The sequence below is a fragment of the Crocodylus porosus genome, unplaced genomic scaffold (genome assembly GCF_001723895.1).
Source record: "Crocodylus porosus isolate Cpor-Errol unplaced genomic scaffold, CroPor_comp1, whole genome shotgun sequence".
NCBI classification, from domain to species: domain Eukaryota; kingdom Metazoa; phylum Chordata; order Crocodylia; family Crocodylidae; genus Crocodylus; species Crocodylus porosus.
The window spans coordinates 34,417,193-34,443,428 of NW_017728948.1; the positions used below are offsets into that span (position 1 = coordinate 34,417,193).

At 38.7% G+C, this 26,236-nt stretch overlaps 1 protein-coding gene across 1 annotated transcript; it reads left to right on the top strand.

Moving 5' to 3' along the window:
• Nucleotides 1-218: 218 nt before the first annotated feature.
• On the top strand, nucleotides 219-25,736 carry SLC34A2 (solute carrier family 34 member 2). Its single transcript, XM_019553416.1, has 13 exons — nucleotides 219-313; nucleotides 6,744-6,846; nucleotides 6,948-7,079; nucleotides 7,659-7,787; nucleotides 8,972-9,115; nucleotides 10,538-10,649; nucleotides 13,101-13,296; nucleotides 13,702-13,797; nucleotides 15,889-16,009; nucleotides 16,602-16,769; nucleotides 18,964-19,080; nucleotides 19,175-19,299; nucleotides 21,031-25,736. The coding sequence occupies exons 2-13, from the start codon at nucleotides 6,753-6,755 to the stop codon at nucleotides 21,607-21,609; spliced, it is 2,013 nt and encodes a 670-aa protein (XP_019408961.1). The 5' UTR covers nucleotides 219-313; nucleotides 6,744-6,752; the 3' UTR covers nucleotides 21,610-25,736.
• The last annotated feature ends 500 nt before the right edge of the window (nucleotides 25,737-26,236 follow it).

The window sequence follows — 26,236 nt, forward strand, 5'->3', positions numbered from 1 at the left end:
CCATGTTACTCAGAATGTGGAATTAACACATTAGCAACTCTTTAATGCTGATGGGACATTTCCTAGAATATGATAAGTGTGAAACAATTTGAGGTTTTATTGCTGTTGGTTGCTTTCCACTTCTGCTGAAAAGAGCTGATTGAGATCATTAAGCTGCAGGTAGGCAGTGCCTCTAGAGTGTAAGATAGGAATGTGAGTGTGCACTGGTGACAGCAGACTTTGCTCAACACCTTCCTCTCTCCCTCTATAAATTGCAGGTTTCAGTGGATACCTGGCTGATCTGTTCTCTCTGTTGTTGGGGAAGAAAGAAGCGGTAAGTAAAAGCAACTCAGGCAAACTTTCCTTTTTAAAAACTTTGAAGTAATTTGTATGTAAGTCTCAGACTGTTTTGCAGGTCACATGAAATAGCAGCAGAGAGATAAAGAAGTGGAATTGGAATTGTACTACAAAGTATAGTCAAAGTTTTAAATATTTTGGATGGTATCTTTTTAGTTGTATTCCCTTAATTTTTTTAAAATGCCAAAATTAAAATGGATTATAAATACATACTACCGTAAATATCTTCTGCAAGGAGGATAGACTTTTTCACATAGAATTCGAAAGTAGAGCCAAGAGGTATGTTAGCAGTGGTAAAGAATCAAAAGTACAAAAACTGCCTGCAGTATCAGAAAAAGTATTTAGTGTTTTACTTTGTTTGAAAACAGAAAGTTTAATCAGAAATAATCAGTAGGATCGGATGCTGAAAAATGCCTAAGCTGCAATCAGTGAAGCATCAGCAGTCATATGTTACTACATAAAATTGTATGAAATGGCTATGTAAAACATTATTACACTAACAGGCAATTCCAAAACCAAACGTTTTTAATGTTAATTCAGTTTAATGCACTGAGGAAAGAGGAATACATTAGTCTAATAGAATTGGCTGAATTAATATGACAGAAGACAGGAATTTGACTGATATTGGAGTTTTCATTAGTGGCTTTCATTAAGTTAATAAAACTTTTCAGTGCTGTTCTGTTTCTTTTCTTGAGATCCTTTACCAAGTCCCTCAGCCTAGGTATGGGGGCAGGTATCTGTTTTGATTATATTGTTTTCTTGTGGTGAAGATGTTTTTAATCATACTGTTTGTTACATTCAAATACATTCCAGATTATTCACTGAAATCATGGTGATATGGTTCTGTTAGCTAGAGTACTGGTTGTGAATGGATAGATATTGGCAACAAGTGGATATTGTGAAGTATTTGCTTTATTTCTGCACTGGCTTAGACATTCATTTATTTACTAGTGTATGCCGTTCTTGGTTTGGTTTTGCTTTTTCGTGGTTTAGATTCAGTTCTGCGAGACAACCAGAGGTCTAAGGACTCCAATGTAAATAAAATATTTATATATTAGCAACCTTATTTAGCATTTGTCCCCTGCACTTTCCCTTCTACAGCAGAGATGTTTGATTTAAAACCCTACATCCTGGTTAAACTTGGTAACTTGATGGATGCAAATAGTCCTACTGGAGTGATGCTAGCTGAAGCAGAGAAGAAACCTGCCCTTCTTAGCACAGTTGAATCATTGCTTGTACATTATAATTATTACCTGTTCTCTCACATTTAAAGCAATAGGGTGGTAATGCTATGGATCCACGTCCTCATCTTGTGTAAACTGGTTAGTTAACTTCAGTGGTGCTATTCTAGTTTATGCTGACTAAGAACCTGGTCACTCGTGTCTATAAGATGTGAGTTTTATCTCTGGTTACGTGTTTTGAAGTTACACATATTGCATGCATCTTCAACATACATGTGGAGAAGTCCTGAGACATAACTATTCATTAAAGTATACTTGTTGAAATAGTATGAATGCAAATAGAGCCGAATATCAGATCCGCTGCAAAAAAAAACCTAACAAAAAAACCCCCAAACCCAAAAACTTTCTGAAATAAACATCTGCAGCATGGACAACAGCAACAATGCACTGCATTTTAGAGAAGTAAAAGAAGCGAGACAGTAGCCTGTTTGAAATGGATATCTTGCTTTGGAAACTGTTTGATGGGCCTGGAAAAAAATTTACATGCATGATAGTTTAGCTATTTCCTGGGTTTATTAATGGTTATATTTGAAGTACTGGTATATGGTTCACATAGAAATCCCATTTCTTCTCAGTTCTACCTTGCAGTTTCCATGTAATTTTGATTTTCTAAATACTATTGCTTCACATTACTTGTTTCAAGTACAACTTGTCCTTTCACTGAGCTGTCATGGGTGGAAAGACAAAAACAATACTGAGTACACACATGCAGTTGGTAGTTTATATCCCTTGTGTTAAGCCCAGCAAAATAAGTGACTTATGACTATTTTAAGGTAAAATAGAGAATTATTGAAGGTTTAGGTCTGTAAAACAGAAAAAAGTAGTAATTTCATGAGTCACTCAGCATATATAATAGTCCCAATTCCGCTTTTATTCTCTGTGGGCACTGGAGTAGGGATTTGGCATCTTTTATAATTAAAGACACCCAAAATAGTGAGCACCGTTGGAAGCAAATAATACATAATAATAAAGGAGAAGAAGGGCAAGAATTGCAACCAAAGGAGCACACACTATGGCATGTGAGGATTTATTGCATCATTCATTGAGACAGACTGGATTACAGTTTGTGTGCGCATTAGTTTTCAGACCTTTGAAATGCTAATTTCATATAGAATGCATGGAATATTTTGACCTACCAGTTAAAAAAAGAGAAAAGGTGTGGGGGGGGGCTTGCTTCCATTTCAGATCTTCAATCGATGTAGCAATGAGGTGACAGCCACCTAAAGTAGCATTGACAATCATGAGTTATGTGTTCTAAAGTAAATTGTGACTGAGGATTATGATCTTGATTCTCCACTATCTTGCACTTTGTATATCAGCATACAGAGCATCTAAAATGCTACTTATTCTTATGCTCATGTGGAAGGGAGTAGAGTATATGGTTACGATCCTGCTTTTCAGTGCTTAGGGTTTTCTTTAATGAATTTTTTCCTTCAAATATTAATGCTTTCTTTTGGGGAAAATAGTTGTCTTTGAAAGGAGTGCTTTTGTGATAATACCTGTTACATGCTGGGGATAAACATAGCAATAGCAAGAAGCTGTGGGTTAAAATTCTAATAATCAGTCTGACTTGTGGCTGAAAGTTACCCTTCCTACACACTTCATAGGGTTAAGTTGTCATCCTGCAGAGTCACTTCAAGAGATCCATGTTTCCATTGTCAAAGATCCTTGATAACATTAGCCAATCTGCTTTGGCTGCCAGAGTGATATTTTCCTGGGAAGCACAGATGCTGAAAGCAGTTAGTTGTAGGGACTATGGTATTCAAGCTGTACTTGCCAACACAAAGTTTGATCAGACCTGAAATTGATTATTTTTATATGTATTAATCTTATTTTGTATATCTATATAGTACCTCTCCTCTGCCCCGCCTCAAAGGTACTCTGTATTGCCAAGCTAAATTAATATTCTAAAATAATAATAGTAATAAAAACATATGACCTACCTGTGGGTGTCTAGACACCATAGCGTTAATACAAATCTCATGAAACTATTTTCTATCCAAATGCTTCAGTTCGGAAGACTTAGTTTAGGGGGAAAAAATGCTTTTCATTAGATGGAGTTTTCTAATCCGTATTTATCACACCAGTTCAGTTTTCAGGCTGCTTCTGTAATAGGGGAGGTTAAGCCCTTGAGTTCCATCTTGAATATGGATGTAGGAAAAGAGCTGTAAATGTATTATGTGGTGTGTTAAACCCAGCCCAATCCTGAATTTCAGATGCTTGCTTATGGTTGCCGTTGATTTTAAAAAGACTATTACTAAGCACTTACATCATTCAAAACTCTTTTAATGCTGAATGTGTGCAAGGGCAACTTGTTTAACAAGGCTGAGTTCTTCTGACATGGGTGGGGCCTTGAGGTTGTTTGGACGTGAATGACAACATGAGAGTTGCTCTGAGCAAATGGAAAAAACACTGTTGAAACCAGCAAGTGATATTCTTAGCTGTTTAGAGATCCATCTACCATATCCACTTTACAGATGAAATCCTGCACATAATAGTTGTGTAAGAGCTTCCTTGTTGCTAGCAGAATTCTCTCAATAGGTGTGGCAGGGGAATGTTTTTCTTATAAAATGCCACAAAACTGTACTATTGACTATTACAGTAGGCTTTGAGTGATCATGCTATCTGACATTCTCCCTCAACCATGGGGTACACAATAGGAGCATAATTGGTGACTAATGGGGGCCATGTAAGGGGCAACCCTTTTCCAATATCGGACTTAGGTATTAACCAATTCAATGTGGGATTAAGTACTCTTCTTTCAATGGATGCTGTTCATACTTGAATCTTGTTTATATCACAATGGCAATCTTCATACTACCTTATTGAGGCCTTATCTTAACTGACATAGGGATCCTGCTGGTGGTGAACATTTTAGCCAAGTTCTCCCACTGTTGATCTACCATTGATGCCAACTGGTGCTGGCCTGTGAAGAATCAGCAGGGTAGACCCGTCACTAGTGCTTTTATCCCCCTATCACACAAACTTGTTTACAGTAAGGTACAATAGATAAAAATGCCTATACTAATCTAAATTGGGACTTCCAATAGTGCTACCTAGGATAGATCTGCAACAGTAATAGTACAGATGTAAGGTATTTCCTGAGAAAGGCTAGTAAAAATGCAGCCTAAGGGGGTAAAGGACCTTTGTACCAGAATTTTTCCCATTGTTGTTACCACTATTTTCTCTTTTCCTGTGACATCAACTCTCAAAGTATTACTGTAGATAGAAGTGCAAGTCCTCCTGACATTTGAACATTGTAGGCACACCCACACATGCAATTAATGTGGCCAAATACAGTCCAGTGCAGTTCATACCAGAGTTTATTGCTCCTGGGCACTGCATTTACATGTGTGCCCAGGACCGCAGCATGTTAAGCCAGGTTGGAGCAGCCCTGGCTGGCAGAGGATCCTGGGGGTCAGCCTGCTAGTTGGGGCTGCTCTGACCTGGCTCAACATGCTGTCGAGGGTCTGGCTGGGGCACAAAGGAGCTTCAGTGCAGGGCTGGCTGGCAGGAAGCCACTGCACTGAAGTACCACCATGCCCCAGGCAGTCCCGTCAGTGTCTAGATGTGTGTTGCAGTGGAGTAAATAACTCCACCGTAGGTTAGTACTTGTGTCTGGCAGTACTATCCTGTGGTGGAGTTACTTAGTTTACTCCATCCTAACAGTATAGCACATGTAGACAGTGACATTTTACTGTGGGGCTAATTAGGCAACAGTAAACATCTCATGTAGACAAGCCCTGTGTTATTTACCGATCCAGAGCAGGTCAATGCAATAAGTACCTTAAAATCCTTTAAGGAAGTGACAACTCCCCTTCCCTCATCTTTCCCCCTCCCATTTCTGCTGCTGTTGCTTCCCCTGCTGTCCTAGGGCTGGGAGAAGCACCAGAGCTGTTGCTGTCCACCCCAACCAGGCTGCATGTGGACTGGGTTCAGCTGGGGATGGGGAAAGCAGCAGTGTGGGTGAGTGGGGAGATCCTCTTTCCCAGGCTTGCTTTAGGGGATGGGGCAGGGAAGGGAGGGATACTCTTCTGACCTGCTGTTGGTACTATCCCCATCCCCAGATGAGCCCTGTCCTGGTACAGCCCAGCTGGGATGGGCAGGAGCACCTCTGGTGCTCTCCCAGCCCGTGGCACTGTGGGGAAAGCAACAGTGGCAGCTGGGGAGGGAAGGGAAGGAAAGGAGGGGTTTTCACTTGTTTTAGGGACTTCATAAAGTCCCTGGAGGCTCTTGAGGGCAGTCTGCCCACATTGGTGGAGGCAGAAGAGGCTCGGCAGTAGGGGTGCAGCTACCCCTACACTGGGGATTGCTGCTCCTGGATCCCCCCTTTGGGGAACCCTGGATCTGCCTCTGGCCAGAGCTGCGTAACACAAACCCTATCTACTACATGAAATAAGTTAACTGCTGTTTAAAAGCAGGTGCTGTTGAGCCACTTTAAAATAGTTAAACTGCATGTGTAGATCAGACCAAACCCAGTTCACCACCCATAACTGAGACTAGCTGAACCACACATCAACAGTTCATCGATTTAGAAGGCATCTTAATTTAACTGGTGTAACAGTACAGCAATGTGTCTAGGTGGCAGGGTTGAGACATTTTTGTTAGCGCTAGGAATAAAATGGGCATCCCTAGACAGGTTAGTGGAAATGGATTGGTCAGGCTTCAATTCCTTTTAGTTCAGCCAGTAATAAAAAAATAAGACACTTCCTTTTCAGATCTAATAACTGTATTACCATTTAAGAATTAGACCCATACAGTTAAGAATGAAAGAATGACAAAAAATAAAGTAGCAATTTGTTTCCTATAGAAGAATGACTGACTGACTGACTGAATGAAGGCTAGCTGAAGACTTAAATTTTAGATTGTATAAAAATCTTTGCTTTTGGTAGTAGCCAAAACTTAGCATAATTGCAACTAGGGAGAGGAAATGAAATTTTTTGTACTGACTTAAGCAACACAAGTAAATCTAAGTTAATTAATAACTACAGTAATTCATAAAAATTAAGGAAGATCTGTGCTGGAAGATAGATTGTTTTCTTTGTGTTGTTCTTAGGTAATTGTTTTCTTTGTGTTGTTCTTAGGTAAACCTTTCTTTTCATCATATTGATAAATGTTAACAAATGTTTTCACAGCACTGTAATTTTGATCAGTATATTTCTTTAGTAACAGACCATGGCTCCTTGGCCTGAAGTGGACAAGCCTGAAGCCAATAACTGCATTGATGAATCCTCCAAGCAAACACAGCCTGTGACTGCAAAAGATGGAGGTAAATATATTTTCATGATTTACATGAAGATCTTATATTTGTGCTCTTGGGTTAAGGCAGCAAGTACTTAAATTGATTTGTTTTGTGTTTGATTTCTATAGGCAATGTGGTTTCGACAGGAAGTATTCAGCCTGGATATTCTACAATTGCCTTGATAAATCAGACAGGGGCAGAAGAAGATGATGACCCTTGGACAGTGCCAGACCTTCCGGACACTGGGATCAAGTGGTCAGGTAATAAGCTGTCAATGTATAACATTTACCTGTCTATTTTTTTAACCTGCTGCTGTTCTATCTTAATCTTATTATGTAATATTATTTTTGGAGAACTGGTTTTATGATTTAACTTGAGTAGTCAGGGCTCGTATATACATGCAGGGAAGCTGCTCCAATGCACTGTAATTCCAGCCCATCAGAGCAGACTCCAGCATAGAATCATAGAAGTCGGGTCGGAAGGGACCTTGTAGATCTTCAAGCCCGCCCCTCTGCCTGGGCAGGAGAAAAACTGGGCTCAAATGACTCCAGCTAGGTAGGCATCAAGCCTCTTCTTAAAGACCCCCAGGGTAGGAGCCAGCACCACCTCCCTTGGAAGTTGGTTTCAGATCCTAGCTGCCCTAACCGTGAAGTAGTTCTTACGGATGTCTAATCTAAACCTATTCTCCAACAACTTGTGGCCGTTATTCCTTGTGACCCCGGGGGGCACTAGGGGAAACAAGGTCTCTCCCAAACCCTTCTGGTCCCTCCTAGTGAGTTTGTAGACTGTCACCAGCTACTCCAGCTGTGGCCTGACCAGTGTTGCCTTATGTTTTGCAGATCGGGATATGAAAGGAAAACTACTCTTTGTACTCCAAGGGTTAGGAAAGCTTGTTCTCATGCTTGGATTACTCTATTTATTTGTGTGCTCTTTGGATGTTCTAAGCTCTGGCTTCCAATTGGTAGGAGGTATGTAAATACTTTTAAAGTACCAAGTTAATCTATGGATGACTGGGTTGTTGACTCTAATACAATTCAAAATGAAATAACCATGCTAAGAATATTGAACTGTAAGAACTCACGTTAGATACACACGTATGAACATACATGTGTAGAAGTTGTCTTCAGTAACTAAAAGTTGATCTCCTTTTGTTTGCAAGAAGTCTTTGTTTCCAGAATTCCAGACTATTATTGCCATTGGAAGTCCTTGTTGTCCTACTAACACAAATACACCCGTGCATTTAGCTTTACTATGTGAACACTATTGTAACATAAAGTTTAAAAACAGGTGCTTATTTAAAAGATTCAACATTAAAGGACCCTAAATCCTTTCAAGGTGAAAAAATATTATAATATAAAAGGACCAAACTGTGGTTTACTTAAATTTGTGTAGACTCCTGTTTGAGTTTAGTGATTTTTTTCCATTTCCATTCAAGATTTTTAGCAGTATAATTTAAAATATAAAATAATCCCAACTATTTACAATTACTAAAATATTATTCCTTAAAGAAGCAAACCAAAAATATTAATGATAAGAAAATATTTTGGATTTAAAACTGAAACTAGTTTTCTTTTTTAAATCCATGGCATTTTGTTGATATCTTTCATACCGTTTTGTTGAATTTACTATTCCAGGCATAAAACTACACAACCAAAATAAAGCCTGAGTTACTGAATATCCTATGTAGGATTATACCATTGAGGCATACCCTAACTAGGGGAAGATGCAGAAAGATTTGCTTGTGATAGTGCCCTGTCACACGTGTCTGTGCCTAAAATAGCATCTTTAGGGCTCCTACATGAAGTAAACAATTGTCTTCTCCTTAGTGATCCTATTTTTTCCTGAGCCTCAAGAAGCCCTTCCCTCTGACAAAGTGGTTAGATATACTTATATCCAAGCCTTTTCACTGTTGTTTTTTCTGTCATATAAAAGAATGAGATAAATATGATGTATTTTTTGATAACTTGGAAGGAATAAGTCTAAGTTCAGGATTTGAACTTGGATCTCTGAGCTACATCACTTTAATTTGCCTTTAGACTGACAGGTAGGGTTGCATACATTGCGTTTTAAGAAGTGGAATAGTTTTTCTGTAAATGCTCTTGTCATTGACTGTGCAAGACACTTTTCTCACTAGAAGGATTTTTTTTTATAGGTAAAGCAGCTGGGGACATTTTTCGAGATGATTCTGTGCTGTCAAATCCAGTGGCTGGACTAGTGATTGGAGTTTTGGTGACAGTCATGGTACAAAGCTCTAGCACCTCTTCGTCTATTATAGTCAGCATGGTGTCTTCTTCATGTAAGTCATCCCACGCTATGGTAGTAGAGATCATGATGCTTCTTATATTAGCAGTTAAAAAGTTGTAAAAGAAGCTGTGGGAATAAGTAAAGGGATGAGGGGAAAACTTCACTGCAGTTCTCCTGATACTAAATTAGAAAAAGTTAGCAATAACAAATGGACATTGAGGGTATGGGCAGACAAACAAATTATGATGGCTTAGAAGAGAGGGACATGGAAGTAACTATGTTTCAGTTGCTCTGCAATAATTTTTTATGTTTTCATGCTGTTTTGCAGTAACTGGAAGCTTAACTGTGAAAGCTAAACTGTGGTAACGTAGCCCTCTTTCATTCAGGGCTATGCTAGTCTAGTTCATCTTTCACTTACCACAAGGCACACCTAGTGCAGAAACACAAAGAAATTACCATGGGGCAGTGGATACATGGCAAGTCCCTCCTCCTTTTTAACTAGCTATAATTTATTTGTCTCTTCATACTATAATGCACAAAAATGCCATTCAGCTGTAGGGAACCTATTTAGTACACTGGCGCTGAATGTACTAACTTTGGCAACTGCATGATTTTATCTGTCAAAAAAGTTACTAGAGTCTATGTTTTTGTTTCTTAGTTTCAAAATTCTGAAGTATATATATAATATGTGGGAGAATGCTTAGTAAAAAAAAAAAGGGTAAGGTACTTGAATATTTTGTACTAGAAACCAAGGACCAGTATGCTTCAGATGCAAAGTGGGTTCTCAGAATAATAAAGCAGCACCCTCCCAAGATCCTTTGACTAAAAAGAAGTTTGTGTGGATCATAGTGATGTTTGTTAGACAAATTTGATCACATTGAAGTCAGTGGCAAAAGTCCCAGTGACTTCAATGGGAAGGTAATTTGATTCACACTGAGTGCATCTACACAAGATGTTCACTGTGGAGCTGCCTAATTAGGACCACAGAAAAGTCTCAATGTCTGCTCATGCGGCCCTATTAGGCCTCAGGAAATAAATTAACTCCACTGTAGGTTAATATTTGTAAATACAAGTACTGTCCTTCGGTGGCATTCTTTAGTGCGACGTGTAGACACTGACAGGGCTGGCTGGGGCATGAGAGTGCTTCAGTGCAGGGCTGCCTGCCAGCCAGTCCTGCACTGGGGCACCCTCACGCCTCACCCAGCCCCTGTGCAGTATGTTGAGCCAGGTTGGAGCAGCTCTGGTCTGGCAGGCTGACCCCCTAGCCCTCTGCCAGCTGGGTCTGCTCTGACCCTGGTCAACGTGCTGCAGTCCTAGACACACGTGAAGACACGGTGCTCTGGAGCAATAAACTCTGGTGCCATATGCATCAGAGCTTATTGCTTCACAATAATTTCATGTCTTGACTAGCCCTCTGTGTAGACTGTGCGTCAAGTATTTGATTTTCACCTAATGTTCCTTTTTTACTTTATAGTGTTGACTGTACAAGCTGCTATTCCTATCATAATGGGGGCAAATATTGGTACCTCAATTACAAACACAATTGTGGCACTTATGCAAGCTGGAGAAAGGAATGAATTTAGAAGGTATTGTGCTTTAATTTTACCCCATAAGCATATATTTTAACTCGTAACAGATTTTCTTATGTTTCTTTCTATGATTCTTATTACTATAGCAGCTTCTCAGCTAGTCTGTTGTCCAAAATTACAATCTACATCTTGAAAATGGAAAGTAAATTTCTAAGGCTCCTTTAATGAAGTGCTGTGCAGTTCCAATTATGTAGCTGGATATAAAATAATTAAAATAAGTCACGTTTTCTTCACAATCATGTAAAAGAAAGTATCTGATCCTACCTTATTTAAATCACTGAGAATTTGCCACTGATCTCAATGGGATGCAAGAACAGGTGCTATCTTGCTTAGTCATCATAAATAATTACATGGCAATTCCATAGCTTTCTGCTCCATAAAGCGGTCAGCTTTGATGGTTCAGTAAGTTCCAAGTTGCCTTTATTCTTCAGTTATCTGACATTACAGAGCACAATGCAGTCTATGCTTGCTATAAGTTAACTTGAAAATATATCTTAAATGCTTTCTGTGTTCCCTAAAAAGCTACATGGGTTTGGAAGATTCAAACATTTTTTTAACAGAATCCCATAGTATGGCACTTATTAACCTTTTTTTTAAAAGTATATCCACTTTTCCACCCATATTTTACCATATCTTTATAACAGAGAAAATATGTGTGCAGAAAGTTAATGTTACATTAAATAAGAAGTTTTCCACTTGTTGTGTACTTTCTGTTTCAAGGACTAGTAAATCAACAATAAGCAAGATATGAGAAACAGAGAAAAGTGAAACATTCTAACAGCTACATGTGTATGCACTGACAGTTTATGAACTACTAAACTCTCATTAGTACTGAGATATGGCAACTGCCAGAGTAGTAAAACTGGAATGGGTGTGAGATTGTGGTGCCTTGTTATTCTTGTTATTTATAGTAATGTATACGGAGACACTGCCAAATGTGTGAAATGCATTTAGCTAGACTATATTTCCCTGTTTGTTTTCCCTCTGCATCTTTTATTTATTGGTTTGCCAATTACACACAAGGAACAAAGCTTGAAAGGGAAATATACTGTGATGTTTGAAAATTGTACATAGCATAGCTATAAAGAGGTCAGAGACTAGTACTTTGCATTAATCAGTGAGCAGAGAAAAGGTGGCAATGGACTTCAGAATGCCAGAAAAAGCTATGGGTGGAATTCTGTTTTCCGTTGTGTGTCTGAATCACAGCTTGCTAGCCACGTAAGTGGCATTTTTTGGCATGTAAGCACAGGTTGCAATTCTTTTACCCCTGCATTGTGGATGTGAAAGAATATATGTGTAGACTGAGCATGCACAGTAGGCTATACACTGGTGGAGCACATATGCAGCTGGGTATACATGTCCATTATGGTTGTGTATGTGCATCCAAGTTGAAAAAGCACATGTCCAGAAACTCCTGACTAACTAATAGGTGTTAGATGCTGGAAGAGGAGGAGGCCCCTACTAGCTGAGTGGTTAGGATACTTGCCCAGGAAATACAAGACCTGGCTTCTAGGCCCTTTTTGCCCAAAGAGAGTTTCAACCTGCATGTCTGACTTTCCAGTACAGTGTTCTAACATCCTCACTGCAGGCATTATTCAGTCCCCGCTCAGGCAGTACTCTTGAAGCTGGACCTCTGGGCAGCTAAAAGAAAGAGATTAATTCAGTAGCATAACTTGGGGTAGGTAATTAGTGCACCTGCCCCAGGTACCAACTTAGAGGGGAAACCAGAAAGGTAGCCCCTGGTAGAGTCCATGCCATGGCAACAGCAGCAGCCCCACACCATTGCACTGCTGCTGCAGCAACACCACATCATAGCAGTACCAGCTGGGGGGGTTTGAGATAAGACTCCCACCCAACCAGTGCTCAATAACCTCTTCTCAGCATTCTGGATACATGGGGCCAGGAGGATGAGAGCAAATTAGAGTGTGTGACTGAGTGAGATGGATGCAGCTTGAAAAGGAACAGGTCCTGAGTTCTAGCATCGAACCTTAGTCCCAGTGCTTTCTATCTATTTTATTAGAGATTATTGAATGCAAAGTGCAGTGGCTCAGAAATGCCCGGGTAGATGGCTAGAAAACTGCCATTTAAATGCACAAAGGAAAATAAAAGTCTGCTCTACATAACTATACTTAGCCAATGGGACAAGCTAACAGAGGCTGCTCAATGGCCTTTCATTTGAACTAGTTGCGGTTAGGTTGTATTCCCCACCTGTCAAGGATAGTTTCCTTTTTTTTCTCTAGTTCTGTTCGTATTTTTTAATCCCTTGGTTAGCTCTGCCAGTTAGACTGCTTAAAGAGCACACTGTAACACAAGTGGTAATCTGTGGCTCTAAAAATGACATAATTCTCGACTTGTTACAGGCTCCCTTTGCACTTGTGTATTTTCGTACTTTATTTACACTATGAATGTGCTATTAAAAACAATTTGCTTTTAATTGTCTTTTTGCAGGGCCTTTGCTGGAGCTACAGTCCATGATTTCTTTAACTGGCTTGCAGTGTTTGTGCTGTTGCCTATAGAAGTTGCTACTGGTTATCTTTATCATCTTACTAATGTTATAGTTAAATCCTTTAATCTTGAGACGGGTGAAGATGCCCCTCAGCTACTAAAAGTTATCACAGATCCTTTTACAAAGCTTATCATTGAGGTAGGTTTTCACTTTAATGAAGCCACTTGATTCAGCTACAGTTATTTAAGCTGCTCTAAAGATACTAGGCTGTCTGATAGTATTGTTGTCCTCATGATAAAACATCTTTGATAGATGAAAATTTTTATTTCTGATATAATTATTCAAAATATGTGGAGTAATAATCCCCATTATTGATAATAGCTTAACCAAGCATTTTTCCAGGAGTTAAGTCCTTGCTTGTCTTATCTGCTGGGTAGGAGAGTAGGCTGCAGTAAGAATTGTGCTGTCTTACATGCATAAGCAGTTTTATTGATTTCTGTGGCACTGCTTGAAGGGTGTAGGTGAAAAGGTTTTTGGCCTAAATTTTGTAGACTTAAGCTTCAGGTTAGAATAATTTTTCTATTTTTTTCTTTAACATTTAAGCTTGATAAATCTGTAATAAATGCAATTGCTATGAATGATGACTCAGCGAAAAATAGAAGCCTGGTGAAGATTTGGTGCCTAACTAACACCAGTGTGGTAAGTATTTGTTAAAATGGCTTTTATCTCCTAATGAAAGATATTATTGCTACTTAAACAGCACTTCAGATAGAAGGAAAATATTCACAGTATTGCAAATATACCCATAGGAGAAGAGTTTTCTTTACTACTGCTATTATTTTGAGTGTATAAGTATGGCATTCATATATATCAGTATTGTAGAATCATAGAAAATTAGGGTTGGAAGGGACCTCAGGAGGTCATCTAGTCCAACTCCCTGCTCGAAGTGGGACCAGCCCCAACTAGATGGTTTCAGCCAGGGCTTTGTCTAGCCAGGTCTTAAAATCCTCCAAGGATGGAGCTTCCCCAACCTCTCTAGGTAACCTGTTCCAGTACTTCACCACCCTCCTAGTGAGAAAGTTTTCCCTAATATCCAACTTAAACTTCCCTTGTGGCAACTTGAGACCACTGTTCCTTGTTCTGTCATCTGCCACCACTGAGACCAATCTAGCTCCAGCCTCTTTTGAACCCCCTTCGGGTAGTTGAAGGCTACTATCAAATCCTCTCTGTCTTCTCTTTTGCAGACTAAATAAGCCCAGTTCCTTCAGCCTCTTCTCAGAAGTCATTTGCCCCAGCCACTGAAACATTTTTGTTGCTCTCTGCTGGGCTCTCTCCAATTTGTCCACATCCTTTCTATAGTGGGGGAGCAGGCAAACTGGACACTCCAGATGTGGCCTCACCAGTGCTGAATAAAGTGGAATAATTACTTCCCTTGATTTGCAGGCAATGCTCCTACTAATGCAGCCTAGTATGCTGTTAGCTTTCTTGGCAACAAGTACACACTGCTGACTTGTATTCATCTTGTTCACTGCTACATTATGAACAGAAACTGGTCAGAATATTTTTGACAACGTGAATTTTCTTAAAAACTGAAATATTTCAGAGGTATAGGTTGTAGAGAAGTTTTCTTCAGTATGGAGAGGGGGAGAGAGAAAAATCATTCTGTAGCCTTTTTGAATCAGAAAGGTGTCTCTGTCTCTATACAGCTTAGTATTTAGGGGATTCAGTGAGAAGACAAATTCAAATCCGCATTTTACCTGTTTCAAAAAAGACTCCTGGGAATCAGGCAGAGAACCTGGTTCACCCACAGTTCTCTCCCTTTCCTGAAGAAAACTTAACTGAAATGTTTCTCAGAGGTACCCTTCTGGCCTCCACAGTCCATTTGGCTAGCACACACATTGGTATAGTTCAGTCAGCAATCTTTTCCAGCATTTCTTAATTTGCAGTAACAGTTACATACTGAGTGTTGTAACTTGGTGTCCCTTGATCTGTGAGCTGTAGGGTCACTTCAGCTAATTGTGTGCAGCAACCATCCTAAATAAAGAACCTCCTTCACATCTCTTAGTGCAGAAGCTAGACTCTTTTTCTCTGAGACAGCTAATTTGATGTATTTGGGGAAATTACAGCCAACAGAGCAGGAGGCTGTGAATCAATTCCCTCCCCATAGGTTGCCTTCCTTGTAGGCAAGATGGTAATTGGTGGACAGGTGAGGAGTCCAGACTTTATTCCATTAATAATAATGCTAAGAATAAACTAGCCCTCAAGTGGCACTTTTCATCAGATCTCAAAGTGATTTACAGAAGAGGCCGGTATCCTGTTTGCAGATAAGAGAACTGAGACACGGAGAGGTGATGTGATTTGGCTCGGGTCAACCAGTAGGCAAGTGGCAGAGACAGGAATGCAATCCTGGTCTTCTGAAATCTAGTCCAGTCTCCATCTAGTAGGCAATGTGGCTGCATCAACTGCAGTTAAGGACCTGCAGAAGAGATAGAAACTTGTTTGATTCAAGGAAATGACACTAGTTGGAACAGACAAGAGTTCTACACCCTTCTTCATTTTTTTTACACTAACTGTCTTGATTAAAACATCAGCTTTTTCCTGTGTGAAAAATATTTCTCCCTCTTTGTGACTGTGATGCCATTCAACTATAGACTGAACTCAACTCTTTTTCACCTGTATTTTATTAATTTATTTTTAGTTCTTGAAAACCTAGAAGAATTGCACATGAGCTGGTAATATATGAAATGGGGTTAACTAAACTCTCTCTGTCTTTTATATGGCAATCTTTAGACATTGCAGAATGTCACAATCCCACCCTCAGAAAACTGCACATCTCCTGACCTTTGCTGGACTTCAGGCAACATAACATGGACCATCAAAAATATAACTGAAGTAGACAATATTGAAAAATGTAAGTAGGAAGATAGATACCCACTCTACAAAATGAATGTTTAACTGGCTATTGTAAAAGGGCAGAGGGGAAATGAGGTTTGGCTCCTGTAGTTGCAGCAGTAATAAAGATCTTCAATATCATGGCAGTCTCTGCTCTTCCAGTTTGGGGTCTTTATGGTAGCAGTTTCTTGGATATTTTGGTAACCTTTGTGTGTGCTGCTCAGGGCTCACAAGTGCCATTAGTATGTTAGTGCAGAAGGGGTGACCCACTAATCATGCTGGAGTGCACCAAGATTTGCTTGTGCCTTTGCATGTCATTCCCTTGCACCCTGCACCAAAGTGCATGAAGTTACACCACTGTACCTGCTCCTCTTTGTATTTTCTCCCCTTGAGAAGGGTGTGTTGTATGGTTTAATAGCCCTACCACACAAAAACAATGCATCCTTCTGAAATGTGCCTCCTATAGGGTCAGTAAGGTGAATATCTGTGACTGTCATCATATAAAGCGACGTGCATCTTTGTCCAATTTGTTCAAGCTTGTGTAGAGCAGAACTACAGTTTGGCCTAGTGAATAAAGTACCAGTCTAACTTTGATTTTTTTAATTTTGTAGGCAAGCATATCTTTGTGGATGCAGATCTTCCAGATCTTGGTATTGGCCTCATTCTCCTTGCATTTTCTTTGATAACTCTCTGTGGGTGTTTGGTGATGATCGTTAAGCTACTGAATTCTGTCCTTAAAGGACGAATGGCCAGTATCATCAAGAAGACTATCAATACTGGTAATTATACACTATTTCTGAAGATTTTTTTCAAACCTGTGACAGTAAGCTCATTTATTGACACTATTTGCATAGGCAGATCCAAAGTGATAGTGTGCATAATTCATTATTAAATGAAAATCCTAGAAGAAAGTTTAATTTTATCACTGTTTATCATTTCTCCTTAAAAATCTCTGAGTGAACACATTGCTTGTGAAATGTGGCAGATTAATGACGATAGAGACCAAAGTCCAGACTCTGTTTATTGAAGTATAATCATTATCTGGTAGAAATGTCCATGTGAATGTGCATATCGTCAGCAAATAGCACTCGAGCACTGAGGTGGTAATTGCTTACTACTATACAGAACTGAAAATAAGGACAACTTTTTTTATTACTTTTTTTAGTTATTTTCTTTCCTTGCCTTACCTATTGCATCCTGTAATCCTCTCCTCAGTGGCAGATAAAAGAAGCACCCTCTCCCTGGACTGTGCACTGTCAGCCTCCATGTGCCATTAAGAAGCCATCTGTTTTTTAGTGATAAAGACACTTTGTACACAGAAGTTTTCAGTAGGCCACCTACTGATGCCTTCCCCTTTGCTTCCTAGATTGAAGAAAAGGGTGGGATCTATGTATTGTCACATATAAAACAAAACATATTTTTTCCAGTTAAAAAGAAACTAGAGGCTTTACTAATATGCTAGGAGGCTAGGGCTGTATTACTCAGTTTAACATTGAAGCAAAAATAAATATAACTTTATTGGAATAAGTTATAAACAATCTGCACAGCTGTGAAATAGAAACTTCATCACAAAGAACAGCTAACAGACAGCAGAATTGCAGAACCAAGGATAGCTTCATTTGTGGAACATCAAGGCCATTAAAATGGCCATTGTTAATATCTGTGGAACAAAGACTTAGATGGAGTCAGATAGAATACAGTGACCCATGAAGTCAGTTGACCCCCTCACCACTGTCTGAGTAGAAATGCTGCCACCGCCAGTGTTCCCTCTAAGCTGTATGGTGTGCGTGGCTGCTCACGCATGCCTTGCAGCATGGCATGAGCACACCTGTCTGGCTGTGCATGCCACGCATCTTAGAGGGAATGCTGGCCGCCGCACATGCAGTTGGTTTTAAATTTTAGATGGGGCAGGAATCAGAGAGGGGTGCAAGCTCACCCCCTCCTCCCCCACCCTTGAATCTGCCCCTGCTCACGTCACTTCCTCTAGAGTGAAGCACATCTAGTAGCTCAGGAAAATAAACTAGGAAATCAGTCAGTTGCCAGTTTAGATCTGGATGGGAACCTGTCATATCCCAAGTTTGTTGTTGCAGGTCTTCCCAGAATTAAGTTCTGATTTCTTAGCTGACTGTGACAACTGCTGGCTGCAAAGGAACACAGTGGGCATGTCTACATATGCATTTACACTGGCTTAAATTTACTGCACAGTAACTGCAGGAATAGGCCAACGTCTCCATGTGCAGGTGTTAAAGTGCATTAACACTGTATGTGGACTGACTTCAGACTCAATAAAGTTACTGTAGTGCAGTAAGGCATCTACATGTGCATTACTGTGCAGTAACTAATCAGTCATAAATTTGATGCCTGCATGATGCAGGTATCAAATTTATGCTCAAGTTGGCATAAGTCACCATATTTACTGTGCAGTATGGGTGTGCATGCATAGACGTGCACCCATACTGCGCAGTAATTTGGGGTACTGCACAGTAAATGAGCATATGTAGACATGCCCATCGCTTACCTTTTCTGATCTAACCTCTTTAGACCTTTATTTTCGAGAGAGGGTTATTTTAGGATGTCTGATTTCAGACACTTTATTGTACCCTGTTTTCATAGCATGGGTTCTGGATGTTTTTGAAAATCGGCCCCCTTAAAGACTTTATATTGCCAAAACTGAGACATCTGCTATTTTTGAAAATGTGGGCCATATTGTTTTAGCTTATATCCTCAATGCATCTAGAGATTGTGTAAATGCTTTTATTCTTTATTAGTATTATTCATTAGTCATATTGCAGTAGCCCCAATTTTATAGCTGGACATCAGTGTGCTAGGCACTGTATAAATGCACAACAAAAAAAAGGCCATTGCCCTAAATGCTTTAAAATCTAAATAATAGTAAGATTTTCACAGTGGTTTCACATGTAGTACAAAACCTTTCTAATTCTAAAAACAGCATGCCCCCGTTCTGCTTTTCAGATTTCCCATATCCTTTTACATGGCTTGCTGGATACCTGGCAATGGTGGTTGGAGCTGGTATGACCTTCATTGTCCAAAGTAGTTCTGTTTTTACATCTGCTATTACACCACTGGTTGGTAAGTTCTTTGAGCTTTCCTTTCCTTTGGACTTTAAAATCTCACGTTACATTTTTTAAAATCCAAATGCTCAATGCTATTTCTTTTCTTTTAGGTATTGGTGTTATAAGCATTCAACGTGCTTATCCTCTTACCTTAGGATCTAACATTGGTACAACTACAACAGCTATACTTGCAGCTTTAGCGAGTCCAGGAAGTACATTACAGTATTCATTACAGGTTAGCATAAAACATTCTTATTACAATCTAGCTACTGAGTCAATGAGTCAATGAGAATTTTGCCTGAGCAAGGACTTGAGGATTTAGCTTTAAAAATGCTGGTGCACTAATCTTTCAGAATAATACCAGTGTATGGCTCTTGACCTCCAAATGCTGAGGTCAGAGCAAAAAAGCACATTGAATGTTTCACGACATTTTGTTATATAACAAAATCTCAGACATTCATAAGATTGTCTTATTTAATTAAATCTAACCAAAGTTTTTTGAAATGGGTGTCTAAAGTTAGGTTTCTAAGTCTATTTCTAAATATCTAAATTGGTTGTGTAGTTTCTAAAACACTGAGTTTTGAGAGGTGAAGAAGAGATTTGAACCTAACTCCAGGAGAGAGTTTATGTCTGTGTGTGCCAGGCAGAGATAAGTATACTGCATCTTGGAATTAGGCCCGTGTCCTAGACCTCGAAGTCATTTCCTATCAGCTGCCTTAAGAGGTCCCCCGGTTGTCTTTCTGGCCTCTGTGAATCCCGTTCTCAGGTACTTACCTTTTTGTCATACATTGTACAAGGAGCTTAGGCACCTGAGTGGAGGTTGTGAAATCCATCAGACAAAGTGACTCTAAATGAGAGGCGTCGGGTATGTTGCAACGTTTGATAAATCTAGTCAGAGTATGTCTCATTGGGTGCTTGTCCACATCCATTGACTTCTCAACTGTACCAGTGCATTTGAATAATAATAATAACAATACTAGTAATAATAAAGTGGGAAATTGTTACAGTAGTCATGTTATTACCTCCAAATAAGACAGGTTGCTGTAATCTCAAACTGGGCTAAATCCAGTTCAGTTAATCTCATGTTAAATAGCTGTTTTATAAGGTAATTTAAAAAACAAAATGATGTAGTTAAATATTTGCTTTAATTTGTTAATCACAGAGGGTATATGAGATAACAAGCAGGGAAATTAGTGATTTGGTCAGCAATCACTGAACTTTTATTTTACCCAAGCCAACTTTTTATTAAAGTCTACTTTGCATGTAGAAAAATATATAAGACAAATTATGTAAAAATGTCCAAATCAGCTCCTAATTTTAGGATTTGCTCAGTTACCTGTATCTTTTTCTGTTGGGTTGGGCTAGATACACACTATCTTTGCTTCATTAATGGCCATCTATCAGAGGCCTGTAAGGCACCTGTTCTTTATTTATTAACTGCATATTTTATTTAAAAATGTTAATGGTGCACAAAACTAATACTGATTGGGCTGGTATATATATTTGGCTGGTGAATGATTCCATGATGTTGGGTTCATCAGCCCTGCATTCAGTCAGCCTCATTGCAATGAACAGCTATATTTTAGAACTTCCCAGTCTGCATTTGATCGCGTTAATGTTAAGTTCCCATACTCCTGTTGCAGATTGCTTGACAGCAGTGAGAGTTTTGCTAGAATGGTAGAAAGGACGCTTAAGCCAAGCCAGGTAGATTTTAGCTTGTATATGTTGATGACTTAGGAAAAGTACTGACAGAAGTCTACAGAATTTCCACACATTATTCTGTAACATCAAGAGTAGATTCTTAGTATTAATTCTATAGTACTAAATATGTGATCAGTGCTTACCAGGCAAAAAGGAGAGAGGGGGAAGGGAGATCATGGCTTTTGAGTAACATCATGAGTTTTGTATTCAGTTCACAGTCTTTCTAGGAACTCTAACTAACCTCTCAAAATGTGTTTACTTTCAGATCGCCCTGTGCCACTTTTTTTTCAATGTTTCTGGAATTATTCTTTTTTATCCAATACCTTACACCAGGCTCCCCATCCACTTGGCCAAGGTGTTGGGGAACATAACAGCCACATACAGATGGTTTTCAGGTTTTTATCTCTTCATCTGCTTCTTTTTAATACCTGTGGGTGTGCTATTCCTGTCAATGGCTGGCTGGCAAGTCCTCTTGGGCGTTTGTGGTCCCATACTACTTTTATTTATTGCAGTGGTGGTAATTAATGTTCTACAGTCTAAAAAGCCACATATACTGCCTGCAAAACTCCAGAACTGGGACTACCTTCCCTTGTGGATGCGATCCCTGCAGCCATGGGATGATATGATAACATCTTCGATGACCTTTTGTAGAGAACGCTGCTGCTGCTACTGCAAGGCCTGCAAACGCAACAGGGAAGAGGCAGCTGTCAAAGACCGGCAGATAAAGGCCCTGGAAGTTTATGAAAACACTGTTGCAATGGCATGTGATGAAAACCGTGTTCCAAAACCACAGCCTGCAACTGGTTCACAACCTGCAATGGGCTCTAACAACACAGCTTTATAGTAGGAGATCAACCTGCATTAACAAAGACACAGTATAGGACAATCAGTCTCTTGAAAATCAGTTTGGACAATGCACTGAGGACTAAATGAAAGTTTTCTTAGTTTCCTGATTCCAGTGCTACACTACTCATCAAGGAATGGAGTAGAACAATTTCTACAGGGTGCCCAGTAAGTCTCAGATCAGGTAAAAAGCTGAGAATAGATCTGTGTCTGGAGGATGTTCTATATGATTAGTAGTACCAAAAACAAGAAATGTCAATGCACTCCAACCTAACAGAGGATGGCTGAAATAAGTTCAGAGGCTTATGAACTTAACAGAACAATGTAATGTGTTGGACATTCTCCCTGAATCATACTGGTATTAAACCAAACTCATTCTATGATATAAAAAAGGTTTTGTGAGAGAAAAAAACAAATCAAAAGAATGGAAATGTTTTCACATGTTCATTTCCTTAAGTGTTAGAGAGCTTAGTTGCTATATTTTGTGATGTCTAGCTAAAGGCCAAAATGTAAGTATTTTAAATTGCTGGTGCATTTGCCTTTGGAAGATATAAGTTGGTTGAAGATCGGCTGTCCATTAAGGGAGTAACTACTGAAGAATTTGAAGGAGACTTGTACTAAACCTCAAAACAGGCTTTTAAAATAGTGGTAAGGATTGGATTAAGATCTGTAAAAACAAGGATGCTTTGGGTTCAGCACTGTGGCCAGTGCATGGTGTGTTATAAGATCACACATTCCTAGGACTCTTTTAATATTTAATGTGGAGAAAATGTGTGTTAACTCTAACCATTTGCAGCATGATCGATATCAGTGTCCTTGGAGCTGCTATAGTGCCTTATGGCAATTTGTGCTGACAGTGTTATAAAGTCATCTATTGGAAATCTGTAACCCTAATAAAAATCCATGGGTTAAGTAGCGATCCAGCACAGGCTGGAAAGCCCCTTGTTTTCAGTGTTGTTGTGTTAATAAATGCCAGTCTGCAACTCTGACTAGCTGCAACATTTCAGTGTTATAAAATGAGCCAGTTCAGGAAATATTAAAGCATTTGACATCAGTGAAGTTCTGCTGGCTTGCAGTAGCATAAAATGACCAAATTATAGGAGATGGAAGAGGTGAGAAGGTGCAATGTGTGAGGGCTGCAAGTCATGGGGTGGGGGGGAAATTACCACCCAGGGTCTATGCCAAGCTTCAGCCAGTTTATATGACTGTGTTTTAAATGGGATTTAAAATTTAAATGCAAACAGACCCTTCATCATAACATAGCTGCTCAGTGCTGCTAAAATATATTTAATTCTGAAAAAGTTTATTTTCTTTGAAGTTCTCTAGTGTAATAGGCAGAACTAAGTTATCAAGTAAATATGTTCATTTTAGAGATTTGTTTATTTACATTTTTTAAACTGACATGCTTTTAAGTTGCCTAAAAATGCTTTTTTTATTAGAGTATACTGAATATTATTCAGAATCAGCTTTAGACTATTTCTGTTTTCTTGGGCCACTGACAGATTTTTAAGAATGGTGTGATTTTTCCCTACATTGACACAGATGGGGTTTTCAAGAGTGTTTGGCATTGGACTAAATCTTGCTCCTGTTGATGTCAGTGGAAAAGAGCAGAATTAGCCACCCCTTTGCCTGTTCTTCCTTCTCTTTCCTTGATGCTCCTCAGATAGAATTTTCTCTGTTCCTTGCTCAAAAAGTGTAATTCTGTTGTCTTTCATAACTCCCCTGAAGTCAACTGAAAGTGAACAAAATTTTAAGTCTGCCACTCTTGCTTTGGATATGCATGCTCAAAGGCTGCGTTCCTTCATAAGCTGGTGTGCATTTCCTTTGCTCTAACTTTTTAGTGATTAGAATACAACCCAGAAGTCCATGTGACTCTCTTATTTGCAGTTGAGTAATCTGAACATAGAAGAGGTCTTCTGCTTTTTGCCTAATAAGTTCTCTGATAAAGTGCCTGTTTTTTGTAGCATGAAATAAAGGAATAAACAAACTGTTAACAGCCTCTACAAAAAATTCTGGGGTCCGATAGGAAAAGCACTTTGCTAAAAAGGAACCAGGGGAATTATGTATAAGTACAGCAATGTTTTAGGCCCCTTTGTTGTAATTTTTTTCCTATCATATTAATGCAGCTCATGTTTATTATCCATCCCTTTATCTACTTTGGACCACACAGTGCTGTTGCTTTTGGCAGAAGTCAGATTTCAGTGAATGCTTCTTAAAAACAGATAGTACAAAGTGACCCTGATATAACCGTCCCTGCCCCAGATTCTAACTAAAGATATTTACAGTTTATTTATGATTATTCTAGTGTACAGAATTTTTCATAAGTTACGTAGGACGTGTCTTGTGATCGAGTGGTGTATTACTTATTTGAAAACATTATGCAATGTTTATCTATAGAAATGTAAAAAGGAAGTACTGTATATTTTGTAACATAGCTTTCCAAATTGTGTTTGTAACTGTGTATACTTCATTTTACAGCAGTGCATTATTTGCTCCACTGTTCAGTTACATTGTGATTTGCTGGCAAAGAAGGAACAGAGTCCTTAAAAGAAAGATGATAATGTAGCTAAATACCTTTATATTATGTCTACAATACACAAGGATATTGAATGCTACTTTTCTAGCCAGATGTGCATTTTCTTTAATGAATAACTTTTGAGGTACAAGGTTTCTAAAAAAAATTATTATTTTTTAATTCTAAAAATGTTTCTTATCTTTTGTGGAGACAATATATACAGCTTTATAATTTGGCATGAATATTCATCTTGCCCTGGTATGGTAGGTGCATTGAATGTGAAAATAAAAATAGTTTAACATTTTAAACATTTTTCACTATAACTGTTTACTTATGCATAATGGAGGCTGATGAAAAATAGTTCTGAACAGAATAGCTCCCTTTAGAGACAGCAGAGTTTGAATGGTATGAGCTTATGTATCAGCGTTAGGCAGGCAAAGGACATCTCAGGAGAAATGTGCCTTCATTTATACAAGTGAGTATGCTGCCCCTGAGGCTAATGTAAGGTTCAGGGGAGTTATGCAGAGCATGGATGTTTTTCAGGCAAGTTTTTTGGGGCTGCTGTTAGTGAAAATCAGGTATGGAAGGGAAAGGTGAAGATTTGCCATAATGTTCTTGATGCTTGTGTTATTTAATATTCCACAGTTTTTGGAGTGATGTTTCTAAAATAGTTATACCTAGATGTGGAAGTACTGGAAGTTGTAATTCCTGAATTCCAGCATACTTCAATGAAATTAAAAAGGCACACAAAGCATTCTTTCACCAATAAAAAGAGCAGCCATTACAGGTACTTGGTCTAAAACTGCCATCACCCTCCATTAGCCCTGAGTCACTCTCAGGAGTTAAAGCACATCAATACAAACATGGATTGTATCCTCCACTTTATGTAGACTATTTTTAAATCAGGTCTGAATTTTCACCAAGGGTAAAATACAGCAGTGCATTTAAACCTGTTTAACTTCAGTCATATGTTTAAGTACTGCACTGAATACATGTCTAAACATTCCTATAATGATATTTCATCTAGGTCCCCTAACTACTGTCTAGCTTAGCTATTGTTATCACTGTTCTTCATTTCTCTTGTTACATATTCTACTACTTCTCTCTCTTGACTTCTACACTGGGAGCTATGGAAGGAAGGAAATAATTAAATAGTCTTTCTCCTGTCTCTCCTATACGGTTCATAATTCATGCTCGTCACTGAAGTATGTATGAACCTTCCAGTAGTGCATTAAGTAACATTGAGCAACAGCTGTCATTTATTTATTCATTCTCTCTCTCATCCTCCCTCTTGGGGGAGAATTGTGTGTGCAGTGTTGTGTTTTGTTTGCTTTTAAACACACTGCTCTGTGTTTCTTTGGGCTATTTGAAATATGTTCAACTGCAATTTTCCATTGGAAGATGTAGCCTTGTTGAAATTTACTTCATGGGAATATGTCAGTTTTGACAGTTTTCAATGGGAAGTGTTGAAAAGATTGATTTACATTTCCTTGTTTCAATTAATTTGAAATGTATTATACTAAAACAATAGTTTTGTTAAATATTAAATCATACATATTATTAAATACTTACTATACGGTTTTGACATTATCAAAATAAAACATTTTGACATTTCCAAATCAATTTTTTTCAAAATTTCTGTTCCATAAAAAAATTCAAAATGTTACCCTTCATTCCAGTTCAGAATGAAAAGAAATTTTGAAATATCAGCATTTCTTGTAGCAAGGATGTATCATTGGCCAGCTCCAATGATTAGAATAGAGAGGGCAAAGTCAAATAATTGAGCCAAAGAAAAGTTGCAAAGTTGGCTTTGCATTAAAAATTTTAAAAAATACAAAAAGCAAAAATATTATATTACATCATGCAAGAGACTAACAGTTATAAAAGTGATAGACATAATTCACCTAATATCAAAAGTATCTTTAGGGGGCAATGCTGAATGTGATACATCTTAGAGGATTTTGAGAAACTGAGCTTCCAGGACATTTTTTCATTTGGGCCTAGAGACTGAAGGAGGAACCAACTGATTTAATACAAGAGTACAACAGTACAACCAAGCAAGGACTACTATCATAGAAGCCTGTCATCAAGGCACTGGCTTCCTCATGCTAAC